The 27,372-nt window shown below is 30.6% G+C and overlaps 1 protein-coding gene across 4 annotated transcripts; it reads right to left on the bottom strand.

Moving 5' to 3' along the window:
• Positions 1 to 37: 37 nt before the first annotated feature.
• On the bottom strand, positions 38 to 27,249 carry LOC139776894 (uncharacterized). Of its 4 annotated transcripts, none has more exons than XR_011719223.1 (22): positions 26,787 to 27,249; positions 26,083 to 26,418; positions 21,974 to 22,099; positions 21,695 to 21,808; positions 20,738 to 21,082; positions 20,034 to 20,369; positions 19,321 to 19,665; positions 14,530 to 14,655; positions 14,239 to 14,364; positions 12,667 to 13,002; positions 12,094 to 12,405; positions 10,345 to 10,470; positions 10,079 to 10,204; positions 9,800 to 9,925; positions 9,537 to 9,662; positions 9,274 to 9,399; positions 7,537 to 7,878; positions 5,510 to 5,635; positions 5,238 to 5,372; positions 2,877 to 3,803; positions 2,500 to 2,800; positions 38 to 1,099 (listed from the first exon to the last, which is right to left on the bottom strand). XR_011719223.1 is itself a non-coding variant. In XM_071713915.1 (21 exons), exons 1-21 carry the CDS (start codon positions 27,140 to 27,142, stop codon positions 2,770 to 2,772), a joined length of 4,464 nt encoding a protein of 1,487 aa, XP_071570016.1. In that variant the 5' UTR covers positions 27,143 to 27,249; the 3' UTR covers positions 2,496 to 2,769. The 4 variants fall into 4 exon arrangements, 1 of the variants encoding a protein (XP_071570016.1); XR_011719222.1 differs by having other exon boundaries at positions 3,462 to 3,803; XM_071713915.1 differs by lacking the exon at positions 38 to 1,099 and having other exon boundaries at positions 2,496 to 2,800; positions 3,462 to 3,803.
• Positions 27,250 to 27,372: the final 123 nt, after the last annotated feature.

The raw sequence follows: 27,372 nt of genomic DNA, 5'->3' as shown, positions 1-27,372 counted from the left end.
TTTATATATTGGGATCGGTAATAAAGTAGAGTATTCGTAACCAATAAATGTATATATTGAATAGAATATTGAATAGAATAGTGTGCCTTCAAAATACATACGTGAGCTTTCTACGCGTGGAAAGTTGTAAACCCATGTGGCACCTCGTTTCGCGTGGAAAGTGTATGCGTGGAGGCAGTAGGTTCCGTCCCCCTGCGGGGGCTCCACTATTATTAAACTAGACACATATATAGTGTGCCTTCAAAATACATGCGTGGGCTTTCCACGCGTGGAAAGTTGTAAACCCATGTGGCACCCCGTTTCGCGTGGAAAATGTATGCGCGGAGGCAGCAAATTAAAAATGTTAAAAAAGTTGCTAAACTTTGGAGTCGCAAACAATCCTTTTGGTATATGTCTTTTTTTATCTAAAAGAAATCTATTCACAAAGTTTCACCTAAATCGGAGCACGGACGTTTTCGGAAGAACAGAGCCTTTACTTATATATCTTAAAAACTGTAGAACATTATATATGCATACAGACTGAAACGTACATTTTCTAAAGTAAAAATCAAATTTAATAAGATTTAAATAAAATTAATAAATAGATGTAATCAACAATTTAAACTGTTTAGTATCCACATTTAACAATAAATTTAGTTTTATTTTTGATCAGTAACTTTTTTTCTTTCTCGTAGAAAACTTTCTAAATTTTCAACTGTGTGTTATGCACAATAATGTTAATTCCATGTGAATCGCCTTCTGTATGCGGGTAAGTCGATTAGTATAGAAATTTCAATATAAAAACATCCATGCATCTCGAGCCTTCTTTTATGTTGTCTTATCGATAAACGATTTCTTCCAACAAACTTCCCAGATCATTTCCTTTATTACGCACGGACACTCACTGGGCACGCCTCGCAATGTTGTGCGGAATATCGGATATTATTCCGCTCGTGGCAGTGACAGCTGCCGCAGATGCACTTGCCGCGTCCGCTGCAAATCTGAACGTTCTTGCGAGATGCATGTGCTGTTTGTTTCCTTGCAATCGCACGTCTCGCCACCCCATTTTCGGCAGGCAATTGCAGGTACCGCATTCGCACTTGCCCCGTCCGCTGCAGACCTTAAAGTTTAAACGGACAAAGAAGAAACGAACGGTGAACGTAATGGGGTACATATAAAGGCGTGTAATTTGTCTAACCACCCTTATAAACGTCATTCGAAGGCTTCCGTGAATTTGTTAAAAACAGCTATCACAAGCTAGAATACGGTAGTTACACGCGATAATAAAGTTCTCTTGAGCGTGTATAATTTTTGTTATCTACATATATTGGCGGTAAATACTTATATATGCTTAGAAAATGTTAAAATATTTTTTAGTATAATTATGAATATATAATTTTTAATCCACAAAAAATCATGTTTATTTAAATACACAAGACAATAACGTATAATATCTGTTGAGTATTTTTATTGGGAAACTATTAATTTAACAACGTAGGGGAGACCGGGGCTAGACCGTTAGTTTTTTTTCGGTGCCGATTTTTAACAACAAAATAAATAATTGTAGTTAAATGTGGTATACCACTGTAAAGAGTGAACCTTTAGCTACAAAATTTATACAGGAAATTTTTATCTACGTCGCTTTGTTTAACCGGTATAGAGCAAAAACGACAACGGTGCAAAAATTGAAATCTCAAAAATGCCGGGGTTTAACCGTTACACTGCATTTTCAATACATATACGTACATCTAATCCTGAAAAATGATAGGATACATCTTAATAATTGTTTTTTAAGAGAAAAATATAAAAATTTATTTAAAATTTTTATGCGAAACGTTATTAAAAAATAGTTACGAGGGTTCCTCTTTCCGCAGAAGTCACTCGCCCGACTTGTTTCACTCCTCGACGTCCGATGACTCTATTCGGTGTCTGAATGGTTGTAATTCCCATCTCATCCATATTCCATATGCAGTGAGCCTGGAAATGCCCGGAAATGCCTTGGAAATGCACCCGGACTGCTTACTGACGGATTAACCCCAAACACAAGTTTCAGGTTTGATCGCCCACGAAATATTAGACATCAACGATAATGAAAAAACTACACTGGATTCGTGTTCAGCATGCATTACTCTTTATAATCACGTACCTCGAGATTTGGAGAGCAAATATTATAGTAGATATTACAAAATTTCCACGCGCAGAAAATGTAACTTTCACCTTCCGAAAACACGTTTGCCCTCGTAAAAATCATAACACGGCAGGTAACCTGCCGAAACTCCGTTGGTCACATGGGTACCATAAGCAGCGTTTACAATGTTAATAGCGAGTTCGCACAATATACAGGTTCCGAGATATTTGATTTGGCGGATTTACCCCGTTAGCGGTCTAGCCCCGGTCTCCCCTACTTTTTATATCTTATACAATATTATACATGAAGAGAATTAGGATTTTATTATCGATTGCATTGCTTAAAATCATATTTTGCAATTGTATCGTTATATCTTTAATTTTCGGACATACCTGGCCACCACTGCAGCGTTTGCAAGAGAAATTGTCGCATTCGCAATATTTTTCGTAGAACAATTCTTGCAGGTTGTTTGGTCATTTGTCGCAATCGCAGACGCCACTTGCATGTACCATGACCGCTGCAGATCTCGGTGGTTTGATTGTCGGGTTTGCAGTCGGTCATCGAGATCGATTTGTCAGCACCATTGTCGTTTCCCTCGCATTCACATTGTTTTTTATAAAAACCGGGATTGCAGGAACACACGCCGCACACGGGATGTGCCTTTACTCTTGCACTCTGCTGCGTTCAGCTTCCCTATAACAAATTTTTTGCAACTGCAAATGTCAGCAACAAATTATGTTTACCAAAAGGCCGCAAATGAGAAACACACTTTGTTATTGTCAATTCTGTTAGCACACTCCGTCAATGTGTAACAACCTTTATGAATAAAATATCTTTAAACGTTATCCAGATTTTCGAAATTTTCATTTCTTTTCACAACTTTGACATCTTGTATTTTGAAAACAAAGTAGTTTAGGACACATGTTTAGAGGACCTTTTCTTAAAAAAAAAAATTATGTAATATATATATATAAGCCAAGGAACATTCGCTTCAAGTTTGTGCACTTACTTAGGAAACAGTCTGTATAACTGCCTCGAATTTCTGCAGTATTAATGTCAAACAAATAAACATCTATTCTAAATTTTTAGTCTATATCAATGATGTATAAGTAAACGAGAAAATAAGCGACTCATTTATTTAAATTATGCAAAATAATTGAAATACTTCATTATTATTACGATTTGAGAGGCTGCACATTTATTATTGAAATTGCAAATAAGTGTTACATGGGTGCCCTGATAAAAAATAAAAACTTTTATTCGCTCAATTTTTTTCAGCTATTGATTGTTTTATCATTATTATATTTATATTATAGTCTTTAATATTTTAATAATTTTTTGAATGTGTACTTACTCATCTCGACTCAGGATTCTTGTGGAATGTCTTCTTAAATGTTTTCGTAAACGTGTAATATCTGTTAAGAAAGGCATTGTTTTACTACAATCATTACATTTTGCCTTATATCCCGGTAACTCCGAGTAATATTGCCTCAAGTCGTCAGGTAGTGTGAAAGTGTCGTTATTGAGAAATATTCCATGTTTATTTAAGTGTCCTATCATTATTGCTGTGCTGTGCGATGGATGAGGCATATAAATTTGTATTTTACAAATTGCGCATTTTACCAGCAAAGATTTCAATTCCTCGAAATAATCCCACAACTTGCTGCGTTTTTTTTTCGGTGCTATTATAACCGACCTGTAATACAAATTAATCGTTTGATACTAAATGTGATACAGTGAGCGCCTTAAAAAGCGTTTGCAGAATTTTTCATAAAGATAAAAAGAAAATATGGTTTCTTTATATTAGGGCGTATGTTTATATATAATTAAAATTTTCCTAATTATCAGATCACGTACGGATATACAAATGTCACATTTTTATAAAAAGAGTAAATAATGTACAATAACTACATGTACGTGCTCTATTCCAACTCATTATTGGACAAAATTTTAAAATAATATTTGATGTTATAATTTTATTTGTGTTTTTTACTATAAAACTATGATATCAGTATTTTTGCGCCAAGTAAGTATGATAAATTAGTAACATCTGATGTTTCTCTGAAATATTTACAATGACATCAGAAAGTTTGCATCAAGAGAATGGGATATAAATTAGTAGTAACATCTTATTTTTTTAATGATGTTTCTTTATTATAGTTGTTGGGTACGTGTTCTTTTTCAGAACACGTATACAACAAGTATAATAAAGAAACTTTATTTAAAAAATTCTCGATGTTACTAATTTATCTTGTTCACTTGGTGCAAACTTTGGGGTATCATTGTTTTTGTAGCAAGAAACATAAATGAAATTATCTGTCAAAATTAGATCAAAATTTTTGTCCAAAGAGAATATATTTATCTCGACAACAATTGGCAATCAATACATAATAGCTTCACAACGTTTCAACCCAGGATCCTTATCAAGTGATCTAACAAAATATAGCATAGAGTCAAATAACAACGTCAATAATTAGAATTTAAAAAATGTAACGAAAATTGAATTCCTTATAGTCAGTGCAAAATTTAAAGAGCGAAATAAATATCAAAAAACCTGATGAGAAAAAAAGAACCATCGCCAACACACTCTCTGTCTAATGCTTATGAGATTTTGGCAGAAGCATCATACATGAAAGGCTAGAAATTAACAGAAAATAAGTATGATGTCACAGCATAACGAGTAAAAAAGAGAGTACTTATTTACACAGAGAATGTCCCACGATGGCTCCAATTCGTATTGCGTACCATACAAGCGAAATTCACAATATCAAAGTGGCATACACGAAATACCAAAATTACAGAGCCACAAATAGAAACATGTTCATGATATTACTCCTTTTTTACAATTACATGAGAACCATGAAAATATAAAACCTTTGATATATTAATTTGCAAATAAAAAAATATGGATAATACAGAAGTCAACAATTGTTCTGCAGTATGTTAACGTCCTGCAGAAATATTCGTATCATAAACCGTTGAACTTGAAATGCTTGGTCTGCATCGAAATGTGTTGCAATTGAAAATGGAATTATATAAAATATTAACGTTATAAATTATCCTTTGCAGAAGAGTAAATATTTTAATAATAAAATGTCATTTATGTGGTACAAGCAAAAAAAAAATTTACCTATCACGTGCCCTTGTTTCCTTTCTCGATTGTTCACACATTTGAGAATCCAAATCAACTGTTTCCTGACTTTGACAGTCTGCGGTAGGATTCGTAACCCCGATATTGTAACCCGTTGAAATTGAAGTGCTTGGTCTGCATTGAAATACGGAGCAATTAGAGATCAAATTATTTAAAACATTAATGATGTAAATTATTCTTTTGAAAAAGAGTAAATATTTAAATATCAAGATATCATTATATTGTATGATATAAGCAATACGAATAATTACTCTTTAAGGACGCCTGTTTTTTCTGTCGTTTCTTTAAACGATTGAACGAGCAAACCAGATGCATCTTGACTTTGACGTTCTGCAGAAGGATCCATACCATTATCCGCTAAACTTGAAGTGCTTGGTCTGCATAGAAAAGTGGTGTGATTAAAAACAGAAAAGAAAGAATAATTATTAAACTACTACAATTGCACGTATTACTTAATGCTATTATGTACTTATTGGCGGTTAACCGTAATGGAGTGAAGTTTTGTAAGTGAGAATGAGAAGGAGGAAGAAAGAGAAAGAGATAGGGAGAGAATATTTTATACCTCAAATTTCTGTAATGCTAATGTCAAACAATTAATGTTTGAATTTGTGATTAATAGATAAGTAGAACACAACCGATATGATATAAAATTAAGTTAAGGAGAAAAACTGTTTTAACATAATTGATTTGTTCTAGTTGCAGTTGAAAGAAATGTACATAAATTCACACGAATAATTTTATTACTTTACTAAAATCCTATCCTGACCGTAAAATGGTGTATCTCCCTAATTCAACTTATGATTTTTTTACGTTACGATGACGTTCTTGAGTAACGTCACTGAAAGAGACGTTTTTCCTAATAAATAATTTATAATAGAGACTGCCTTAATCCTTTAACTGCTTTGGAGAATACTCGCGCGACGATATTGCCTGTCAGACGCTTTGGTGTTAACTTAGGCCGCAAGTTTGTCAAGCAAATTTTCATAATTTGACTACAAATATGATTAAAAATCGAGATTGTTTAATCAACAGCAACTAATGTTTTATTTTCTTGATATTTGAGGTAAAAAAAGAAGTAAAAGGAAGAAATGCGTAAAGAAAAAATACCAATATATTTGAATTGTTTTTCTGTGTGATAAATTCAAAAGCATAGAACAACACAAAGATCAACATTACGAGACATTTAGCGAGTTATACGAGTAATCGGGATACGAGATAGAGTTAAGAGTTCATATTTGTATCGTCCGTCATAACTTATATTCATTGCATCGCTTTTGTCATAACTATTTGCCTAATGTAGAACTTTGCTCAAAATAAATATTCACATAACGTTAATCATTTACTCCGACTCCACAAGTATTTATTTATTAATCCTACACTATGTTGACATTTGATCTACACGTATATTTAAATGATAAAGAACCGTTAATTGTTGGCTAATAAAATTTTTTATTAATTATTAATCATCTATGTAATATGTGGCTGGCAGATTTGAGTTGTGCTATATAGATTTTATTAAATTGAGCTATTTAATTTGAATACCTATAAGAACTGGGTATAATATTATACATTTTATACAGGGTGTTGTCTAAGTAAGTACACAAACTTGAAGGAGATATTCCTTGGCTTATTTTAAGAAAAAAAAGGTCCTATAAACATGTGTTCTAAACTACTTTGTCTTCAAAACACATGGTGTCAAAAACACACGCCCCAGGTAGATTAAAAAATAATTCATCGGTACTGGAAGATACATATTTCTTAATACCGCATATACGCATACTAAATTTGAATGAAATATCTTTAAACGTTTTCCAGATTTTCAAAGTTTTCATTTTTTTTTCACAATTTTGACATCCTGTATTTTGAAAACAAAATAGTTTAGGACACATGTTTAGAGAATTTTTTCTTTTATAAGTAAGCCAAGGAATATCCCCTTCAAGTTTGTTTACTTACTTAGGAAACACTCTGTATATCTGTCTCGAATTTCTACAGTGTTAATGTCAACCAAATAGACATCTAATTTAAATTTCTGGTCTATATCTATGATGCATAAAAGAACGTGACATAATCGACTCAAATTTATTTAAATTATGCAAAATAATTGAAATATTATTTTTATTACTATTTGAGAGACGTATTTATGATCAAAATTGTAAATAAATATTATATGGCTGACCTGATAAAAACTTGTATTCGCGTTTTTTCTTTAGCTGCTGATCGTTTTATTGCATTTATTTTATAGTTTAATATTTTAATAATTTTTTGAATGTGTACTTACTCATCTCGACTGAGGATTATTGTGGAATGTCTTCTTAAATGTTTTCGTAAACGTACAATATTTGTTAAGAATGACATTGTTTTACCGCAATCATTACATTTTGCCTTATATCCTGGTAACTCCGAGCAATATTTCCTCAAGTCATCAGGTAGTGTGAAAGTGTCATTATTGAAAAATATTCCATGTCTATTTAAGTGTCCTATCATTATTGCTGTGCTGTTCGATGGATGAGGCATATGAATTTCTATTTTACAAATTGCGCACTTCACCAGCGAAGGTTTCAATTCCTCGAAATAATTCCACAACTTGCTGCGTTTTTTTTTCGGCGCTATTATAACCGACCTGTAATACAGATTAATCGTTTGATACTATGTAAATGTGATACAGTAAGCGCCTTAAAAAGCGCTTGCAGAATTTTTCACAAAGGTAAAAAGGAGGTATAGTTTTTTTTACTGAGGCGTATGTTTATATGGATATGTAGTTCGAATTTATATAATTACTAGATCACGTACAGATATACAAAAGTTACATTCTGAAAAGGTAAATAACGTCAATTATCAAATGTACGTGCTCTATAGAACTCATTATTGGAAAAAATTCTGAAATAATATTTGATGTTATAATTTTATTTGTGTTTTTTACTATAAAAACAATCAGAATTTTTGCGCTAAGTGAATATGATAAATTAGTAACATCTGATGTTTCTTCAAAATATTTACAATAATATTCGGAAGTTTGCATCAAGTAAATAGAATAAGTTAGTAGTAACATCTGATTTTCTTAAAGACCCAGACAGCAACGTGTCTACATTGTTGTGGCATGTTGCCGGCAACATAGTATGTGTTGCTATCAGAATTGTGGCAACTGAGTCCGCATTTGTCGACAAGTTGATGCCTTCACGATATAACAATTTTGTACAATAACTTGCCAGCAACTTGTTGGCAACTTATATGCTGCGGTCTAAAATCGCCTTATTCAAAATTCGAGCTGTTGCTGTCATGTTGCTGTAATAATTCATAGGACCACACAATGCTGTTATATTGCTAGCAACGCGAAGTAAATTTGATGCTGTTCTCTTGCCGACAAATTGCTGGCATTACATATATCCAATATTGCCTGCGTGTTGCTTCAAATATTAAATTACTCGACATCAATTGAAGCAAATGTACGGCAAGTTGCCAGCATCATAAGCAATCACAAGTTTGCGCGATTTTGCTCAGACACGCTTTGCTATCTGGGAATTTATTTTATTCGTTTGATGCAAACTTTCGGGTATCATTGTTTTTGTAGCGAGAAAAACAATTATAATTGTATGACAAAATTAGATCAAATTTTTTTTCAATAAAGATTGTGTATGGAGCACGTATACCTGGCGCATTTTATTCACTTTTTTTTAAAAAAGATATGTTTTATACGGATATCACTCCTTTTTTACAATTACATAGAAATCATAAGAATATAAAACTTTTGATATATGAATTTGCAAATAAGAAAACGTGGACAATACAGAAGCAAAGGTATTTTTCTGTAGTATTTTAATGTTTTGCAGAAGGATTCTTATCATAACTCGTAGAACTTGAAATGCTTCATCAGAATCGAAATGTGGTGCAATTAGAAATGGAATTATATAAAATATTAACGTTAAATTATTCTATAATAAATTATTCTTTTCAGAAGAGTAAATATTTCAATGATATATCATTATATTGTATTATATATAAACAAACAAACAATTACCAATCACGTGCCCTTGTTCCTTTTCTCGATTGTTCACATGTTTGGGGATCTAAATCAACTATTTCCTGACTTTGACATTCTGCAGCGGGATTTGTATTATAATCCATTGAACTTGAAGTGCTTGGTCTGCATTGAAATACGGAGCAATTAGAGATCAAATTATTTAAAATATTAACATTATAAATTAATATTTTGCAAAAAAGTAAATATTTAAATATCAAGATATTATTATATTGTATGATATAAGCAAAAGGAATAATTACTCATCAAGTGTGCCTGTTTTTTCTGTCGTTTCTTTAAGTGATTGGACTGGCAAACCAGATAGTTCTCCACTTTGACGTTCTGCAGTAGGATCCATACTATAATCCGCTGAACTTGAAGTGCTTGGTCTGCATTGAAATACGGAGCAATTAGAGATCAAATTATTTAAAGTATTAACATTGTAAATTAATTTTTTGCAAAAGAGTAAATATTTAAATATCAAGATATTATTATATTGTATGATATAAGCAAAAGGAATAATTACTCATCAAGTGTGTCTGTTTTTTCTGTCGTTTCTTTAAGTGATTGGACTGGCAAACCAGATAGTTCTCCACTTTGACGTTCTGCAGGAGGATCCATACTATAATCCGCTGACCTTGAAGTGCTTGGTCTGCATTGAAATACGGTGCAAATAGAAATAGAAAATATTTAAACGAAAATTATTTAAAACATTAACGTTGTAAATCATTACTTTGCAAAAGAGTAAATATTTAAATATCAAGATATTACTATACTGTATGATATAAGCAAAACAAATAATTACTTATCAAGCGCGCCTGTTTCTTCTGCCATTTCTTTAAGTGATTGAACTGGCAAACTAGATGTATCTTGACTTTGACATTCTGCAGCAGGATTCGTATCAATACCCATTGAAATTGAGGTGTTTGGTCTGCATAGAAATGTGTTGCAATTAGAAATAAAATCATATAAAATATTAACGTTATAAGTTATTCTTTTGCAGAAGAACAAATATTTCAATAATAAGATATTATAATTGTGTGATATTATATGAACAAAACAAATAATTACCCATCAAGTGCCCTTGTTTCTTTTCTCGATTGTTCAGATCGAAGAACAAAATCAACTATTTCCTGAATTTGACGTTCTAGATTGGTGGGATCCATATCGTGATCTGTTGAACTTGAAGTGCTTGATCTGCATTGAAGTACGGAGCAATTAGCAATGGAATTATTTAAAACATTAACGTTGTAAATTATTTTTTTTGCAAAAGAGTTAATATTTAAATATCAAGTTATCATTATATTGTATAATAAGCAAAACGAATAATTACACATTAAATACGCCTGTTTTTTCTTTTAATGATTGAACATAATAGATAAGTGAAACACGACCGATATGATATAAAATCAAGTTAGGGAGAAACGCTATTTTAACGTAATTGTTCTATTCTAGCTTTAGTTGAGATAAAGAAATGTACATAAATTCACACAAATAATATTATCAGGCTACCGAATTCTGTCTTGACTGTAAAACGGCGTAGCTTCCGAGTTAAACTTATAATATTTTGTGCATTACAATAACGTTCCTCTTTAATCTGATTGTATATTATATCCGTCGTGTTTCACTTATTTATTGCTTATATACGCTGCCTGAAAGAAACGTCTTTCTTAATATATAATTTATAATAGAGGTTGTCTTAATGTGAGTACGCGTTTAAACATAAGACATATACGGTCACCAATTAAAACCATAAAAATATAAAATTTTGATACATAAAAAACTGTTTGTTATAGAAGGGGACTTTTGCCAACACCCAATTGCTCCGTCCTGAGTTATTATAGTTTTCGTGATTCTGAACATATGTCTCCCGTGTCACAACCACAGAAAATCGAAAGATAAAAGAATATGGAGCTCTGAAGTCATAGAATCTGAGTGTCTGCCAGAGTCTCTTTCAGATAACCTGATGCCTTCTTTTATATGTAAAGGGTACATATGCGCGTGTATTTGTGAATGTTGAGTGCCTTCATGTATGTGTTTGCGTTGTTTGTGTACGTATATGTACACGTGTACTTGTTTGTATGAATATTTTTTCGTTTGTGATTAGGTAGAAAATACCCTGTATATACATACTCTCGCACATTAATTTCAGTATCTTTAAGAACTATGTATAAATCATGCAGTTTATATATTTGCAGTAATACGAGCGAATTTATATGACCGTTATGATATGCAATCAAATAATTAAACTAAATCGCCATCTACGGTCCGCGCTGGATCTTGGTTGCCAAATTATGATATATTTTTTTGTGTATCACAAATATCTTTTTCCAACATTAGTAAACTGCACACCGACTAGATTTGTCAGACTTATAACACAGTTCCCGTTGGAGTGAAACCCTTTCCCTCCCCGTAATTAAATCAATACGATTTAAAAAATATATAATAATTTGGCTACCAAGATCCAGCGCGGACCGTAGATGGCGATTTAGAGAGAGTTTAATTATATATTTGCCTCGAATTTCTCTGCAATACTAATGTCAAACAAATAAATATCTAAATATCTGAATTGTCTTTATCAATGATGCAAAGAACGAGAAAACAACCGATACAAATTTATTTAAACTAAATGCGAAATAATGGAGAAATTATTATTATCACGTTTTGAGAGACACATTTATGATCAATATTGCTAATAAATATATGGATATCCTCACAAAAACTTTTATTCGCTCAATTTTCTTTAGTTATTGATTATTTTATTATTACATTTATTTTATAATCTTTAGTATTTTAATAATTTTTTGAATGTGTACTTACTCATCTCGGTTCAGGATTCTTGTGGAATGTCTTCTTAAATGTTTTCGTAAAGGTGCAATATTTGTTAGGAAAGACTTTGTTTTACCACAATTATTACATTTTGCCTTAAGTCCCGGTAACTCCGAATAATATTGCCTCAAGTCGTCAGGTAGTGCGAAAGTGTCATTATTTAGAAATATTCCATGTTTAATTGATAAGTGTGCTCTGAATATTGGCACGAGTCTTGATTGATGAGGTATCTGAATTTCTTTTTTACAGGTCATGCACTTTATCAGCGAAGGTTTTAATTCCTCGAAATAATTCCAAGACTCCCTACGTTTTTTTTATACATAAAAGAACGTGAAAATAAGCGAATCAAATTTATTTAAACTATATATGCAAAATAATTGAAACATTAATATTCTTACGAAATATTATTATTTGAAAGGCACATTTATGATCGAAATTGCAAATAAGTGTTACATGGGTGCCTTGATAAAAACTTTTATTTGATTAATTTTTTCAGCTATGTTTTATCATTATATTTATTTTATAGTCTTCAGTATTTTAATAATTTTTTGAATATGTACTTACTCATCTCGACTCAGGATTCTAGTGGAATGTCTTCTTAAATGTTTTCGTAAATGTGCAATATTTGTTAAAATAGACTTTGTTTTACCACAATCATTACATTTTGCCTTATGTCCCGGTAACTCCGAGTAATATTGCCTTAAGTCGGCAGGCAGTGTGTCATTATCGAGAAATATTCCGTGTCTAATTAATAAGTGTGCTCTAAATATTTTTGAGCGTCTTGTTGGCTGAGGTATCGTAATTTTTTTTTTACAGATCGTGCACTTTACCAACGAAGGTTTTAATTGTTCGAAATAATTCCACAGCTTGCGTTTTCTTTTCGGTGCCATTATAACAGTCCTGTAATATAGATTGTCTGATACTAAATGTGATACAGTGAGCGCCTTAAAAAATGCTTGTAGAATTTCTCACAAAGATCAAAAAGAGATTTTTTTTTATTAGAGTGTATGTTTATATACATATATAGTTTAAACTTTTTTAATTACCAGATCACGTACAGATCTACAAAAGTTAAAAAAATTTTGAATAATATTTGATGTTATAATTTTATTTGTGTTTTTTACTATACTAGACACCACAGCCGCGCGCTTCGCGCGCACTATTCAGCTTTAACATTACATACAACTGTCAAAATATACGATGACAGCTGCTCACGAAGTAAGCGCAGTGAGAGAACCAATCGACATCGCGGAAAAGCGACAACAAAAAATTTCGATAGATTCGAGTATCGACTTTACATGCCTTGGATGGAAAAACAGAAATTTTGCACCAAGTGAATATGGTAAATCAGTAACATCTGATGTTTCTTTAAAATATTTACAATAATACCCGAAAGTTTGAATAGATTATTAAATTAGTAGTAACATCTGATTTTCTTAATAATGTTTTTTTATTATAGTTGTTGTGTACGTGTTCTTTTTTAGATCTTTATTATATTTGCTGTGTACGTGCTTTTTTCTAGAACACATACACAACGAATATGTAGTAATAAAGAAACATCATTTAAAAAATCAGATGTTACTAATTTATCTTATTCACTTGATGCAATCTTTCGAGTATAATTGTTTTTGTAGCAAGAAACACAAATAAAGTTATATGACAAAATTAAATCAAAATTTTTTAAAATAAAGATTGTGTATAAAGCACGTATACCTGGCGCATTTTATTATCTTTATTCAAAAAAGGTATGTTTTGTACGGATATCACTCCTTTTTTTACAATTATATGAGAACCATGAAAATATAAAACCTTTGATATATTAATTTGCAAATAAACAAACGTGTACAATACAGAAGCAAAGGTATTGTTCTGCAGTATTTTAACGTTCTGCTGAAGGATTCGTATGGTAACCCGTTGAACTTGAAGTGTTTGGTTTGCATTGAAATACGGTGCAATTAGAAATGGAATTATTTAAAATATTAATATTATTTAAATAAAATATTTAAATAAAATATTAAAATAAAATATTAAATAAAATATTTAAATAAAATATTAAATTATTCTTTTGCATAAGAGTAAGTATTTCAAGAGTAAGATATCATTATATTGTATGATATAAACAAAACAAATAGTTACCCAATACGTGCCCTTGTTTCTTTTTTCAACTGTTCACATGTTTGAGGATCCAAATCAACCGTTTCCTGACGTTGACATTCTGCAGTAGGATTTGTATCAAAATTCGTTGTAATTGAAGTGCTTGGTCTACATTGAAAAAGGGTGCAATTAGAAACGAAATTATGTAAAATATTAACGTTGTAAAATTACTTTCTTGCAAAAGAGTAAAAAATTGTAAATCTTGTAAAAGAGTAAAATATTAAATATCAAGATATCGTTATATTGTATGATATAAGCAAAACGAATAATCACTCATTAAATGCGCCTGTTTTTTCTGTCGTTTCTTTAAATGATTGAACGGGCAAACCAGATGTATCTTGACTTTGACGTTCTGCAGAAGGATCCATACCATTATCTGCTAAACTTGAAGTGCTTGGTCTGCATAAAAAAGTGGTGTGATTAAAATTAGAAAAACGTAATAATTATTAAAATACTACAACTGTACGTATTACTTAATGCTATTATATGTACTTATTGTAGGTGAACCGTAATGGAGTAAAGTTTTGTAAGTAAGAGTGAGAAAAAGGAAGGAAGAGAAAGAGATAGGGAGAGAATGTTTCATATCTCGAATTTCTGTAATGTTAATGTCAAACAATTAATGTCTAGACTGAATTTGTGATCAATGCAATAGATAAGTGAAACACGACCGATATGATATAAAATCAAATTAAGGAAAAACGCTATTTTAACGTAATTGTTCTATTCTAGCTTTAGTTGAGACGAAGAATACCCCAGCAAAAACGTTTTATATAAAAACATATTTAAATATATATAATCATATAATATTAAGGAATGTCCCTGGCAATTAAAGCGGATAGGCTTTTTTTTGCTTATCTATATTAGATATAGCGCTATGAGTTTATGCAGGAAGAAGGAGCGATCGGTCGCCGTCATCGCCGTTGCCATATATGGCAATACGAAAAAACACGTGATTGCTCTCGTGCGTTTTGTATGAGAAAGAAATGAATTTTGTGTGTTTTCTTGCGATCTTCGCTAAGGTAGCGTAGCTTGATTATTAGTAGTAATTGTTCCTTAACCACTATAAATGTTTTTTTATTAGAATTATCTGTTTTTAAAACTCTACTGGAGTTTAAAATTTTTCACTTGTTACTCATGCTTACCCGGGAAAAAAAGATTATATATAATTATATATAAATATATATGATTATATATATGATTATATATGAATTTTGTCTCTATATATGAAATTATATATGGGTCCATATATGATTATATATGGACATATAATTCCAAATATAACTAGATATGAACAATAGATCATATATGCACACATATATGGATCCATATAAGATTCATATGGAAGTATATATAACCCTATATGATTATATAATATTATTATATATGTTCATATATAATTATATATGTTACGCCCAAACACCGAAATCGCTCAGTGAGCGAAAAAAACATCCACAACGTGTTGTGGACGGTGCTGATCACCCAAATACCGAAATGAGATATTTTTTCGGTGTGTGGACGTTTTTATTATCCACAACGCGATATGTGCATTTCAGAAACGTCCACGACGCGTTCTGCATAACTTGATATGCTCACAAAGCGAATTTACTTGAGAATTTATAGGAATAATATAAAATTAGAAAACACAGAGATGAATTACTCAAATAAAATGATTTATTACTAATAAATCAAACTATATTAATTATTAGAATCCAGGAACATAATTATTACGGCAATCTGATAACATTACTGTTTAGGAACATTGTTGTCTACGAATATAAAATAAAACAAAATGATATAAAATCAAACAAAAAAACTTAGAAAATAGTACAAAAATTAAGAGGAATCATTGTGGGGGGGCTCCACTACCATTGAACTAGACGCATAGTGTGCCTTGCAAAGTACATGCGTGAATTTTCCACGCGTGAAAAGTTGTAAACCCATGTGGCACCCTTGTAGTGGGCGATATGGAGTGGACCCCGTTTCGAGTGGAAAGTTGTAATGAGTCTATCACATACTAAATCATAATTTTATAAAAATTAAAAAATAATTAAATAAAAATGAAAAAAAGTTAAATTTTTAATTTTTAATAAATTTATTATGTCTTCAACCATTTAAGGGTATTTATTTGGAGGCCATTTGAAACATTTCCACCAAATAATACGTAAATTGGGCGTGGAAGGTTTTCGGAAGTTCATCCATCCTTTTAATTATTTTCTAATTCTTTTTCTTATAATTCTTCTTGTACATACAAATTGCAGAGATTATACAAGAGAAAAAAACATATATGAACATATAGAGGAAAGTACCCGATTATGAGATACCATATCTATTTTGTGTGATTGCCGGAAATCTATGGGCAGAATTGAAAAAAATAGTAGGTCATTTTAAAGGGAATTTAATAAGCTTTAAGATGCTGAAAAATGTAAAATTTAATTTAAATATTAATTTTGCTGAAAATTAGAAAAATGTGAAAAATGAGCTTTCAAAAAAATCGAAAAAGTGTGCTCCTAATATGAGAGACCCCGGGAAATCGCTAATAAAGTGCAAAATACATCATATTGCAATTAAAAATCTTTATTTAAAGTTTTTGAAAGACAAATGTAATGGAGAAGCATATTTGCAACAATCGTAAACCCACTTATACTCAATATTGTACCTAATCTTCCCCCTCCACCCTTTCCCCTCAAATCAAGGTCAGCACAGTCTTATAAATTCGTATAAACCTTTCCTTAACGTTAATATAGTATTTTCTCTTCTTTTATTACTATACAATAACTTTCATACTTCAGCAACCCAGGAGTACCCTGAGTATCTCATGTTACGAGCACCACGCCTTGCGGTTTCGCGATCACCAAATCTAATCTCTACAATTGAGCAACTCAACATATCCCGTATTTTCCTATTAATACGACCTTACTCTATCGCTGCATGCTGAACTTATTGCCAAATATTTATTAATTATATAATAAACAAGGTTTAAAGACTCATATCCATGGCACTTGACAACATCCAATTTCACAATTTCTTTCTCTGCAACGACTACACGCACGATCAAACAATGAATTTTCCACTAAATAGGTTTTACCCCAAGGGCAATAAGTTCATGGTGGAACCAACAGATAGGGCCTATTAGTTTAGCAGAAACCTCGCTGTCGCATATTAGGAGCCTATCTCATAATCGGGTACTTTCCTCTACTATATAAAATTTTATATAATCTATACTAATATATAAAATTTTTACGGGTGGTGTATGTTTGAACGTTATAGGGGTAAAAAAAACTGAGGAATATAATAGAATTCAAAAAATTGTTAATAATAAAGGGGTTACCGATTTCTGTCTAAAAAAATCTACGTGATTGCTTTAATTTCCGCATATTTTGAGATATTGAGTTAAATTTTTTTTATGGATGAAGTATCATTACAAATAGTAATAAATGATATTGAATTTGGCGAGAATCAGTGAAAGGATTGCCGAATTTTGCCTAAAAATTGTATAAGTTATACATCTCATCTTACTATATATAAAGAATCATTAAAGGAAGGTTGTTTTGAATTTGGCAAGGATCGTTAAAGGGTGTACCGATTTCTGCCTAAAAAATGTATAAGTTATTTGACGGATAGAGTATTATTTAAGGAAGGTTTTTATTGAATTTGGCTAGGATCGGTAAAATAGTTTTTCTTTATAAATTTTTGAATTTTTTGACAAATGTCCGTGGTTGCTCTAACTTCCGTCAATTTTGAGATATCGGGCTATCTATAATTCTATTATATTCTTCAGTCTTTTCTACCTCTATTTCATATATAATTCTTTAAAATTTGATTGATTAGGAAAATCTGAACAGAAAAAGTTACTAAGTACGACTCTTTTAAAGCATTTAAAATATTGGGGATATTACTAAAAAAAACACGTTAATAATATATAGTGTTTCTTGAGTGACGCGGAAAGTTATTGAAAATATGTGTTTATGAATCATACATTGGTGGATAAGATTTGCTAAAACACAAATGTAATAACACAAAAAAAAGTAGGTAAAAAAAGACGCCCGGGAGAAGCTCCGGTACCCAGCTGGTATCATATGTATAATTAGGTATATTTAAATATGTTTTTATATGAAAAATTTTTTACCCGAACATAAATTCACACAAATAATTTTATTAGACTACCAAATCTTGTCTTGACAGTAAAATGGCGTATCTCCCTAATTAAACTTATGATATTTTGTTGAACGTTATAATAACGTTCTCCATAATTTGATTGTATACTATATCCGTCGTGTTTTACTTATTTATTGCTTATATACATCGTTTGAAAGAAACGTTTTTCCTAATATACATATAATTTAAAATAGAAGCTGTCTTAATATGAGTACGTGTTTAAACATAAGACCGATACTGTCATCAATTAAAACGATCGAAAGTGATGGAATGTTCTCAGGGAAAATTGTAGAATATGCCAGAATAAATTAGGTTGGTGCTCTATACATACATATACAATAATAACCCAAAGATAAATAATAAATATCACTACAATGTTGACATTTGTAGACCTACAACGTATATTCAAATACAACAAAAAACGGTTGATGGTTGGCTAACAGAAACTTTTATTAATTATTATTCATCTACGTAATCAGTAGATGACAGATTTAAGAGGTATCTTATATAGATTTTATTAAATATATAGAGCTATTTAATTTAAATATTTATAAGAACTATGTATAAATCGTACATTTTATATATCCACCTCAAATTTCTGTAATATTAATGTAATACTCAAACAAATAAATATCTAATCTAAATTTCTAGATTGTCTTTATTTATAACGCATGAAAAAACGTGAAAATAAGCGATTCAAATTTATATAAATTATATTTGCAAAATAATTAAAAAATTATTATTATTATGATTTGAGAGGCACATTTATGGTCAGAATCGCAAATAAGTATTATAAGGATGCTCTGATAAAAAATTTATTCGCAGAATTTTCTTTAGCTATTGATTGTCTTGTTATTACATTTATTTTATAATCTTTAGTATTAAAATAATTTTTGATTGTGTACTTACTCATCTCGACGCTGGATTCTTATGGAATGTCTCGTTCTTAAATGTACTCGTAAATGGGCTGTACTATTTAAGAAAGTAAATATTTTGCTACAATTATTACATTTTGCCTTATATCCCGGTAACTCCGAGTAATTTTGTTTTAAGTCGTCAGGTAGTGTGCGAGTGTCATCATCGAGAGATATTCCATGTTTATTTAATAAGTGGGCTCTCATTATTTTTGTGCGATTTGTTGGATCAGGTATCTTGAGTTCTTTCTTACAGGTCGTGCACTTCACCAGCGAAGGATTCAGTTCCTCGAAATAATTCCACAACGTGCTGCGTTTTCTTTTCGATGCCATAACCGTTCTGTAATACATATTGTTTAATATTAAATATGGTACAGTGATTGGCTCAACAAGCGTTTGTAGAATATCTCACAAGGGTCATAAAGCGAGGCATGGTCCACTTATTACGATGTATGTTTATGCAGATATATAGTTAAAATTTTCATAATTACCAGATTGCGTACAAATCTTGAAACATATTTTAATTAGAAGGATAAAAAACGTACCAAATGTACGTGCACATTTATGATCAAAATTGCAAATAAATATTATATGGATGCCTTGACAAAAACTATTATTCGCTCAATTTTCTTTAGTTATTGATTGTTTTATCATTACATTTATTTTATAATCTTTAGTATTTTAATAACTTTTAGAATGTGTACTTACTCATCTCGATTCAGGATTCTTGTGGAATGTCTTCTTAAATGATGTAGTAAATTTTGCACATTTGTTAAGAAAGACACTGTTTTGCCACAATCTTTACATTTTGCCTTATATCCCGGTAACTCCGAGTAATTTTGTTTTAAGTCGTCAGGTAGTGTGCGAGTGTCATCATCGAGAGATATTCCATGTTTATTTAATAAGTGGGCTCTCATTATTTTTGTGCGATCATTTAGATAAAGTACCTTAATTTCTTTTTTACAGGTCGTGCACTTCACCAGCGAAGGTTTCAATTCCTCGAAATAATTCCACAACTTGCTGCGTTTTTTTTTCGATGCCTTTCTGTAATACAGACTGTCTGATATTAAATGTGGTACAGTGTTTGGCTCAACAAGCGTTTGTAGAATATCTCACAAGAGTCATAAAGAGGCATGGTCCACTTATTACGATGTATGTTTATGCGGATATATAGTTAAAATTTTCATAATTACCAGATTGCGTACAAATCTTGAAACATATTTCAATTAGAAGGATAAAAAACGTACCAAATGTACGTGCACATTTATGATCAAAATTGCAAATAAATATTATATGGATGCCCTGACAAAAACTATATTATTCGCTCAATTTTCTTTAGTTATTGATTGTTTTACGATTACATTTATTTTATAATCTTTAGTATTTTAATAATTTTTTGAATGTGTACTTACTTATTTCGACTCTGGATTTTTATGGAATGTCTCCTTCTTAAATGTACTCGTAAACGGGTTGTACTTCTTAAGAAAGTAAATATTTTGCTACAATCATTACATTTTGCCTTATATTCCGGTAACTCCGAGTAATATTGTTTTAAGTCGTCAGGTAGTGTGAGAGTGTCATCATCGAGAAATATTCCATGTACATTAAATAAGTGTGCTCTCATTATTGGTGTGCGATTATTTGAATAAGATATCTTAATTTTTTTTTTACAGGTTGTGCACTTTACCAGCAAAGAATTCAGTTCTTCGAAATAATTCCACAACGTGCTCCATTTTTTTTTCGATGTCATAACCGTTCTGTAATACATATTGTTTAATATTAAATGTGGTACAGTGATTTCCTCAGCAAGCGTTCGTAGAATTTCTCTCAAAGGTAAAAAAGAGACATTGTTTATTTATTAGGATGTACGTTTATACGGATATGTAGTTTGAATTTACCTAACTACCAGATCTCCTTTTTCCAAGAAAGATAAAAAACGCGCCAAGTATACGTGCTCCATACAACACCTTTATCAAAGAGAGAAAATTTTGATCTAATTTGATCTTATAATTCCATTTGTATTTTTTTGCTACAAAAACAATAACATCAGAAGGTTTGCGCCAAATAAATATGATAAGAAACACTCGGCGTCAAATGTCTTTTGTGTGTGAAACTAAATAATAAAAAAACAGTACAGGTTGTGTACCTTTTGACATCATTATTTTCGTAGTAAAAAATATGTAATTATAAGACCAAATTTGGTCAAAATTTTTTAAAATAAAGGTTGTGTATAAAGCACGTATTCCTGGCGCATTTTATTATCCTTTTTCAAAAAAGATATGTTTTGTACGGATATCATTTCTTTTATTACAATTATATGGGAACCATGAAAATATAAAACCTTTGATACATTAATTTGCAAATAAAACCTTGTTTCTTTTTGCGATTGTTCACATGTTTGAGGATCCAAATCAACCGTTTCCTGACTTTGACATTCTGCAGTAGGATTTGTATCAAAACCCGTTGTAATTGAAGTGCTTGGTCTACATTGAAAAAGGGTGCAATTAGAAACAAAATTATGTAAAATATTAACGTTGTAAAATTACTTTTTTGCAAAAGAGTAAAAAATTGTAAATCTTGTAAAAGAGTAAAAAATTAAATATCAAGATATCGTTATATTGTATGATATAAGCAAAACAAATAATTACTCATTAAATGCGCCTCCTTTTTCTGTCGCTTCTTTAAATGATTGTACGGGCAAACCAGATGAGTCTTGACCTTGACGTTCTGCAGAAAGATCCATACCATTATCTGCTAATCTTGAAGTGCTTGGTCTGTATAGAAAAGTGGTGTGATTAAAAATAGAAAAATGTAATAATTATTAAAATACTACAACTGTACGTATTACTTAATGCTATTATATGTACTTATTGTAGGTGAACCGTAATGGAGTAAAGTTTTGTAAGTGAGAGTGAGAAGGAAGAGAAAGAGATAGGGAGAGAATGTCTCATATCTCGAATTTCTGTAATGTTAATGTCAAACAATTAATGTCTAGACTGAATTTGTGATTAATACAATAGATAAGTGAAACACGACCGATATAATATAAAATCAAATTAGGGAAAAACGCTATTTTAACGTAATTGTTCTATTCTAGCTTTAGTTGAGATGAAAAATACCCCAGCAAAAACGTTTTATATAAAAACATATTTAAATATCTATAATCATATAATATTAAGGAATGTCCCTGGCAATTAAAGCCAGGGATAGGCTTTTTTTTTGCTTATCTATATTAGATATAGCGCTATGAGTTTATGCAGGAAGAAGGAGCGATCGGTCGCCGTCATCCCCGATGCCATATATGGCAATACGAAAAAACACGTGATTGCTCTCGTGCGTTTTGTATGAGAAAGAAATGAATTTTGTGTGTTTTCTTGCGATCTTCGCTAAGGTAGCGTAGCTTGATTATTAGTAGTAATTGTTCCTTAACCACTATAAATGTTTTTTTATTAGAATTCTCTGTTTTTAAAACTCTACTGGAGTTTAAAATTTTTCACTTGTTACTCATGCTTACCCGGGAAAAAAAGATTATATCTAATTATATATAATTATATATAAATATATATGATTATATATGAATTTTGTCTCTATATATGAAATTATATATGGGTCCATATATGATTATATATGGACATATATAATTCCAAATATAACTAGATATGAACAATAGATCATATATGCACACATATATGGATACATATATGATTCATATGGAAGTATATATATCCCTATATGATTATATAATATCATTATATATGTTCATATATGATTATATATGTTACGCCCAAACACCGAAATCGCTCAGTGAGCGAAAGAAACATCCACAACGCGTTGTGGACGGTGCTGATCATCCAAATACCGAAATGAGATGTTTTTTCGGTGTGTGGACATTTTTATTATCCACAACGCGATGTGTGCATTTCAGAAACGTCCACGACGCGTTCTGCATAACTTGATATGCTCACAAAGCGAATTTACTTGAGAATTTATAGGAATAATATAAAATTAGAAAACACAGAGATGAATTACTCAAATAAAACGTATTTATTACTAATAAATCAAACTATATTAATTATTAGACTCGAGGAACGTAATTATTACGGCAATCTGATAACATTACTGTTTAGGAACATTGTTGTCTACGAATATAAAATAAAACAAAATGATATAAAATCAAACAAAAAAACTTAGAAAATAGTACAAAAATTAAGAGGAATCATTGCGGGGGGCTCCACTACCATTGAACTAGACGTATAGTGTGCCTTGCAAAGTACATGCGTGAATTTTCCACGCGTGAAAAGTTGTAAACCCATATGACACCTCGTCTCGCGTGGAAAGTGTATGCGTGGAGGCAGTAGGTTCCGCTCCCCTGCGGGAGGCTCCACTACCGTTAAACTAGACACATAGTATACCTTGCAAAGTACATGCATGAACTTTGTACGCGTGGAAAGTTGTAAACCCATGTGGCACCCTTGTAGTGGGCGATATGGAGTGGACCCCGTTTCGAGTGGAAAGTTGTAATAAGTCTATCACATACTAAATCATAATTTTATAAAAATTAAAAAATAATTAAATAAAAATGAAAAAAAAGTTAAATTTTTAATTTTTAATAGATTTATTATGTCTTCAACCAGAATATACTTCTCTAATATCTGAAATTAATTTTGAAAAGAATTTAAATTGTGTTTAACTACATACTTTATTTGAACATTTTATGCCTTTATTTTTCTCGGTAAAAATCCATTTAAGGATATTTATTTGGAGGCCATTTGAAACATTTCCACCAAATAATACGTAAATTGGGCGTGGAAGGTTTTCGGAAGTTCATCGATCCTTTTAATTATTTTCTAATTCTTTTTCTTATAATTCTACTTGTACATACAAATTGCAGAGATTATACAAGAGAAAAAAACATATATGAACATATACTAAATAAAATTTTATATAATCTATACTAAAATATAAAATTTTTACGGTTGGTGTATGTTTGAACGTTATAGGGGTAGAAAAAACTGAGGAATATAATAGAATTCAAAAAATTGTTAATAATAAAGGAGTTACCGATTCTGTCTAAAAAAATCTACGTGATTGCTTTAATTTCCGCAAATTTTGAGATATCAAGCTAAATTTTTTTTATGGATGGAGTATCATTAAAAGTAGTAATAAATGGTATTGAATTTGGCAAGAATCAATGAAAGGGTTGCCGATTTTTGCCTAAAAATTGTATAACTTATACATGTCATCTTATATAAAGAATCATTAAAGGAAGATTGTTTTGAATTTGGCGAGGATCGTTGAAGGGTGTACCGATTTCTGCCTAAAAAATGTATAAGTTATTTGATGGATAGATTATTATTTAAGGAAGGTTGTTATTGAATTTGGCGAAGATCGGAAAAAGAGTTTTTTCTTTATAAATTTTTGAATTGTTTGATAAATGTCCGTGGTTGCTCTAACTTCCGTCAATTTTGAGATATTGGGCTATCTATAATTCTATTATATTCTTCAGTCTTTTCTACCTCTATTTCATATATAATTCTTTAAAATTTGATTGATTAGGAAAATCTGAACAGAAAAAGTTACTAAGTACGACTCTTTTAAAGCATTTAAAATATTGGGGATATCACTAAAAAAAACACGTTAATAATATATAGTGTTTCTTGAGTGACGCGGAAAGTTATTGAAAATATGTGTTTGTGAATCGTACATTGGTGGATAAGATTAGCTAGAACACAAATGTATCACAAAAAAGTAGTTAAAAAAAAGACTATATTTAAATATGTTTTTATATGAAAAATTTTTTACCGGAACATAAATTCACACAAATAATTTTATTATACTACCAAATCTTGTCTTGATAGTAAAATGGCGTATCTCCCTAATTAAACTTATGATATTTTGTTGAACGTTATAATAACGTTCTCCATAATTTGATTGTATACTATATTCGTCGTGTTTTACTTATTTATTGCGTATATACGTCGCTTGAAAGAAACGTTTTTCTTAATATACATATAATTTAAAATAGAAGCTATCTTAATATGAGTACGTGTTTAAACATAAAACGGATACTGTCATCAATTAAAACAATCGAAAGTGATGGAATGTTCTCAGGGAAAATTGTAGAATATGCCAGAATAAATTAGGTTGGTGCTATAAACATATATAATAATAACCCAAAGATAAATAATAAATATCACTACAATGCTGACATTTGTAGACCTACAACGTATATTCAAATACTACAAAAAACGGTTGATGGTTGGCTAACAGAAACTTTTATTAATTATTATTCATCTACGTAATCAGTAGATGACAGATTTAAGAGTTATCTTATATAGATCTTATTAAATATATAGAGCTATTTAATTTAAATATCTATAAGAACTATGTATAAATCGTACATTTTATATATCTACCTCAAATTTCTGTAATATTAATAATGTAATACTCAAACAAATAAATATTTAATATAAATAAATATCTAATCTAAATTTCTAGATTGTCTTTATTTATGATGCATGAAAAAACGTGAAAATAAGCAATTTGAATTTATTTAAATTATATTTGCAAAATAATTAAAAAATTATTATTATTACGATTTGAGAGGCACATTTATGGTCAGAATTGCAAATAAGTATTATAAAGATGCTCTGATAAAAAATTTATTCCCAGAAGTTTCTTTAGCTATTGATTGTTTTGTTATTACATTTATTTTATAATCTTTAGTATTTTAATAATTTTTTGAATGTGTACTTACTTATCTCGATTCTGGGTTCTTATAGAATGTCTCCTTAAATGTTTTCGTAAATGTGTTATATTTGTTAAGAAAGACACTGTTTTGCCACAATCTTTACATTTTGCCTTATATCCTGGTAACTCCGAGTAATATTGTTTTAAGTCGTCAGGTAGTGTGCGAGTGTCATCATCGAGAGATATTCCATGTTTATTTAATAAGTGGGCTCTCATTATTTTTGTGCGATCATTTAGATAAAGTACCTTAATTTCTTTTTTACAGGTCGTGCACTTCACCAGCGAAGGTTTCAATTCCTCGAAATAATTCCACAACTTGCTGCGTTTTTTTTTCGATGCCTTTCTGTAATACAGACTGTCTGATATTAAATGTGGTACAGTGTTTGGCTCAACAAGCGTTTGTAGAATATCTCACAAGAGTCATAAAGAGGCATGGTCCACTTATTACGATGTATGTTTATGCGGATATATAGTTAAAATTTTCATAATTACCAGATTGCGTACAAATCTTGAAACATATTTCAATTAGAAGGATAAAAAACGTACCAAATGTACGTGCACATTTATGATCAAAATTGCAAATAAATATTATATGGATGCCCTGACAAAAACTATATTATTCGCTCAATTTTCTTTAGTTATTGATTGTTTTACGATTACATTTATTTTATAATCTTTAGTATTTTAATAATTTTTTGAATGTGTACTTACTTATTTCGACTCTGGATTTTTATGGAATGTCTCCTTCTTAAATGTACTCGTAAACGGGTTGTACTTCTTAAGAAAGTAAATATTTTGCTACAATCATTACATTTTGCCTTATATTCCGGTAACTCCGAGTAATATTGTTTTAAGTCGTCAGGTAGTGTGAGAGTGTCATCATCGAGAAATATTCCATGTACATTAAATAAGTGTGCTCTCATTATTGGTGTGCGATTATTTGAATAAGATATCTTAATTTTTTTTTTACAGGTTGTGCACTTTACCAGCAAAGAATTCAGTTCTTCGAAATAATTCCACAACGTGCTCCATTTTTTTTTCGATGTCATAACCGTTCTGTAATACATATTGTTTAATATTAAATGTGGTACAGTGATTTCCTCAGCAAGCGTTCGTAGAATTTCTCTCAAAGGTAAAAAAGAGACATTGTTTATTTATTAGGATGTACGTTTATACGGATAAATAGTTTGAATTTACCTAATTACCAGATCTCGCATATAGGTCTCCAAACTTACCTTTTTCCAAGAAAGATAAAAAAACGCGCTATACGTATAAGTATACGTGCTCCATACAACAT

Source organism: Temnothorax nylanderi, unplaced genomic scaffold (assembly GCF_030848795.1).
Source record: "Temnothorax nylanderi isolate EJ_2023f unplaced genomic scaffold, tnyl_v1.0 TNYL_tig0131_pilon, whole genome shotgun sequence".
NCBI classification, from domain to species: Eukaryota; Metazoa; Arthropoda; class Insecta; order Hymenoptera; family Formicidae; genus Temnothorax; species Temnothorax nylanderi.
Note: the sequence above shows the minus strand (reverse complement) of the source record. Positions and strands in the feature narration are given on the sequence as shown.

Coding starts and splice junctions, on each gene's coding strand:
- LOC139776894 (XM_071713915.1), bottom strand. CDS start 27,142: ATGTATTACAGAACGGTTATGACATCGAAAAAAAAATGGAGCACGTTG. Junction 21,809..21,973: donor AAAGGAGGCGCATTTAATGA/GTAATTATTTGT, acceptor TTTTCAATGTAG/ACCAAGCACTTCAATTACAA. Junction 7,879..9,273: donor GGAACAAGGGCACGTGATTG/GTAATTGTTTGT, acceptor TCTGTATTACAG/GTCGGTTATAATAGCGCCGA.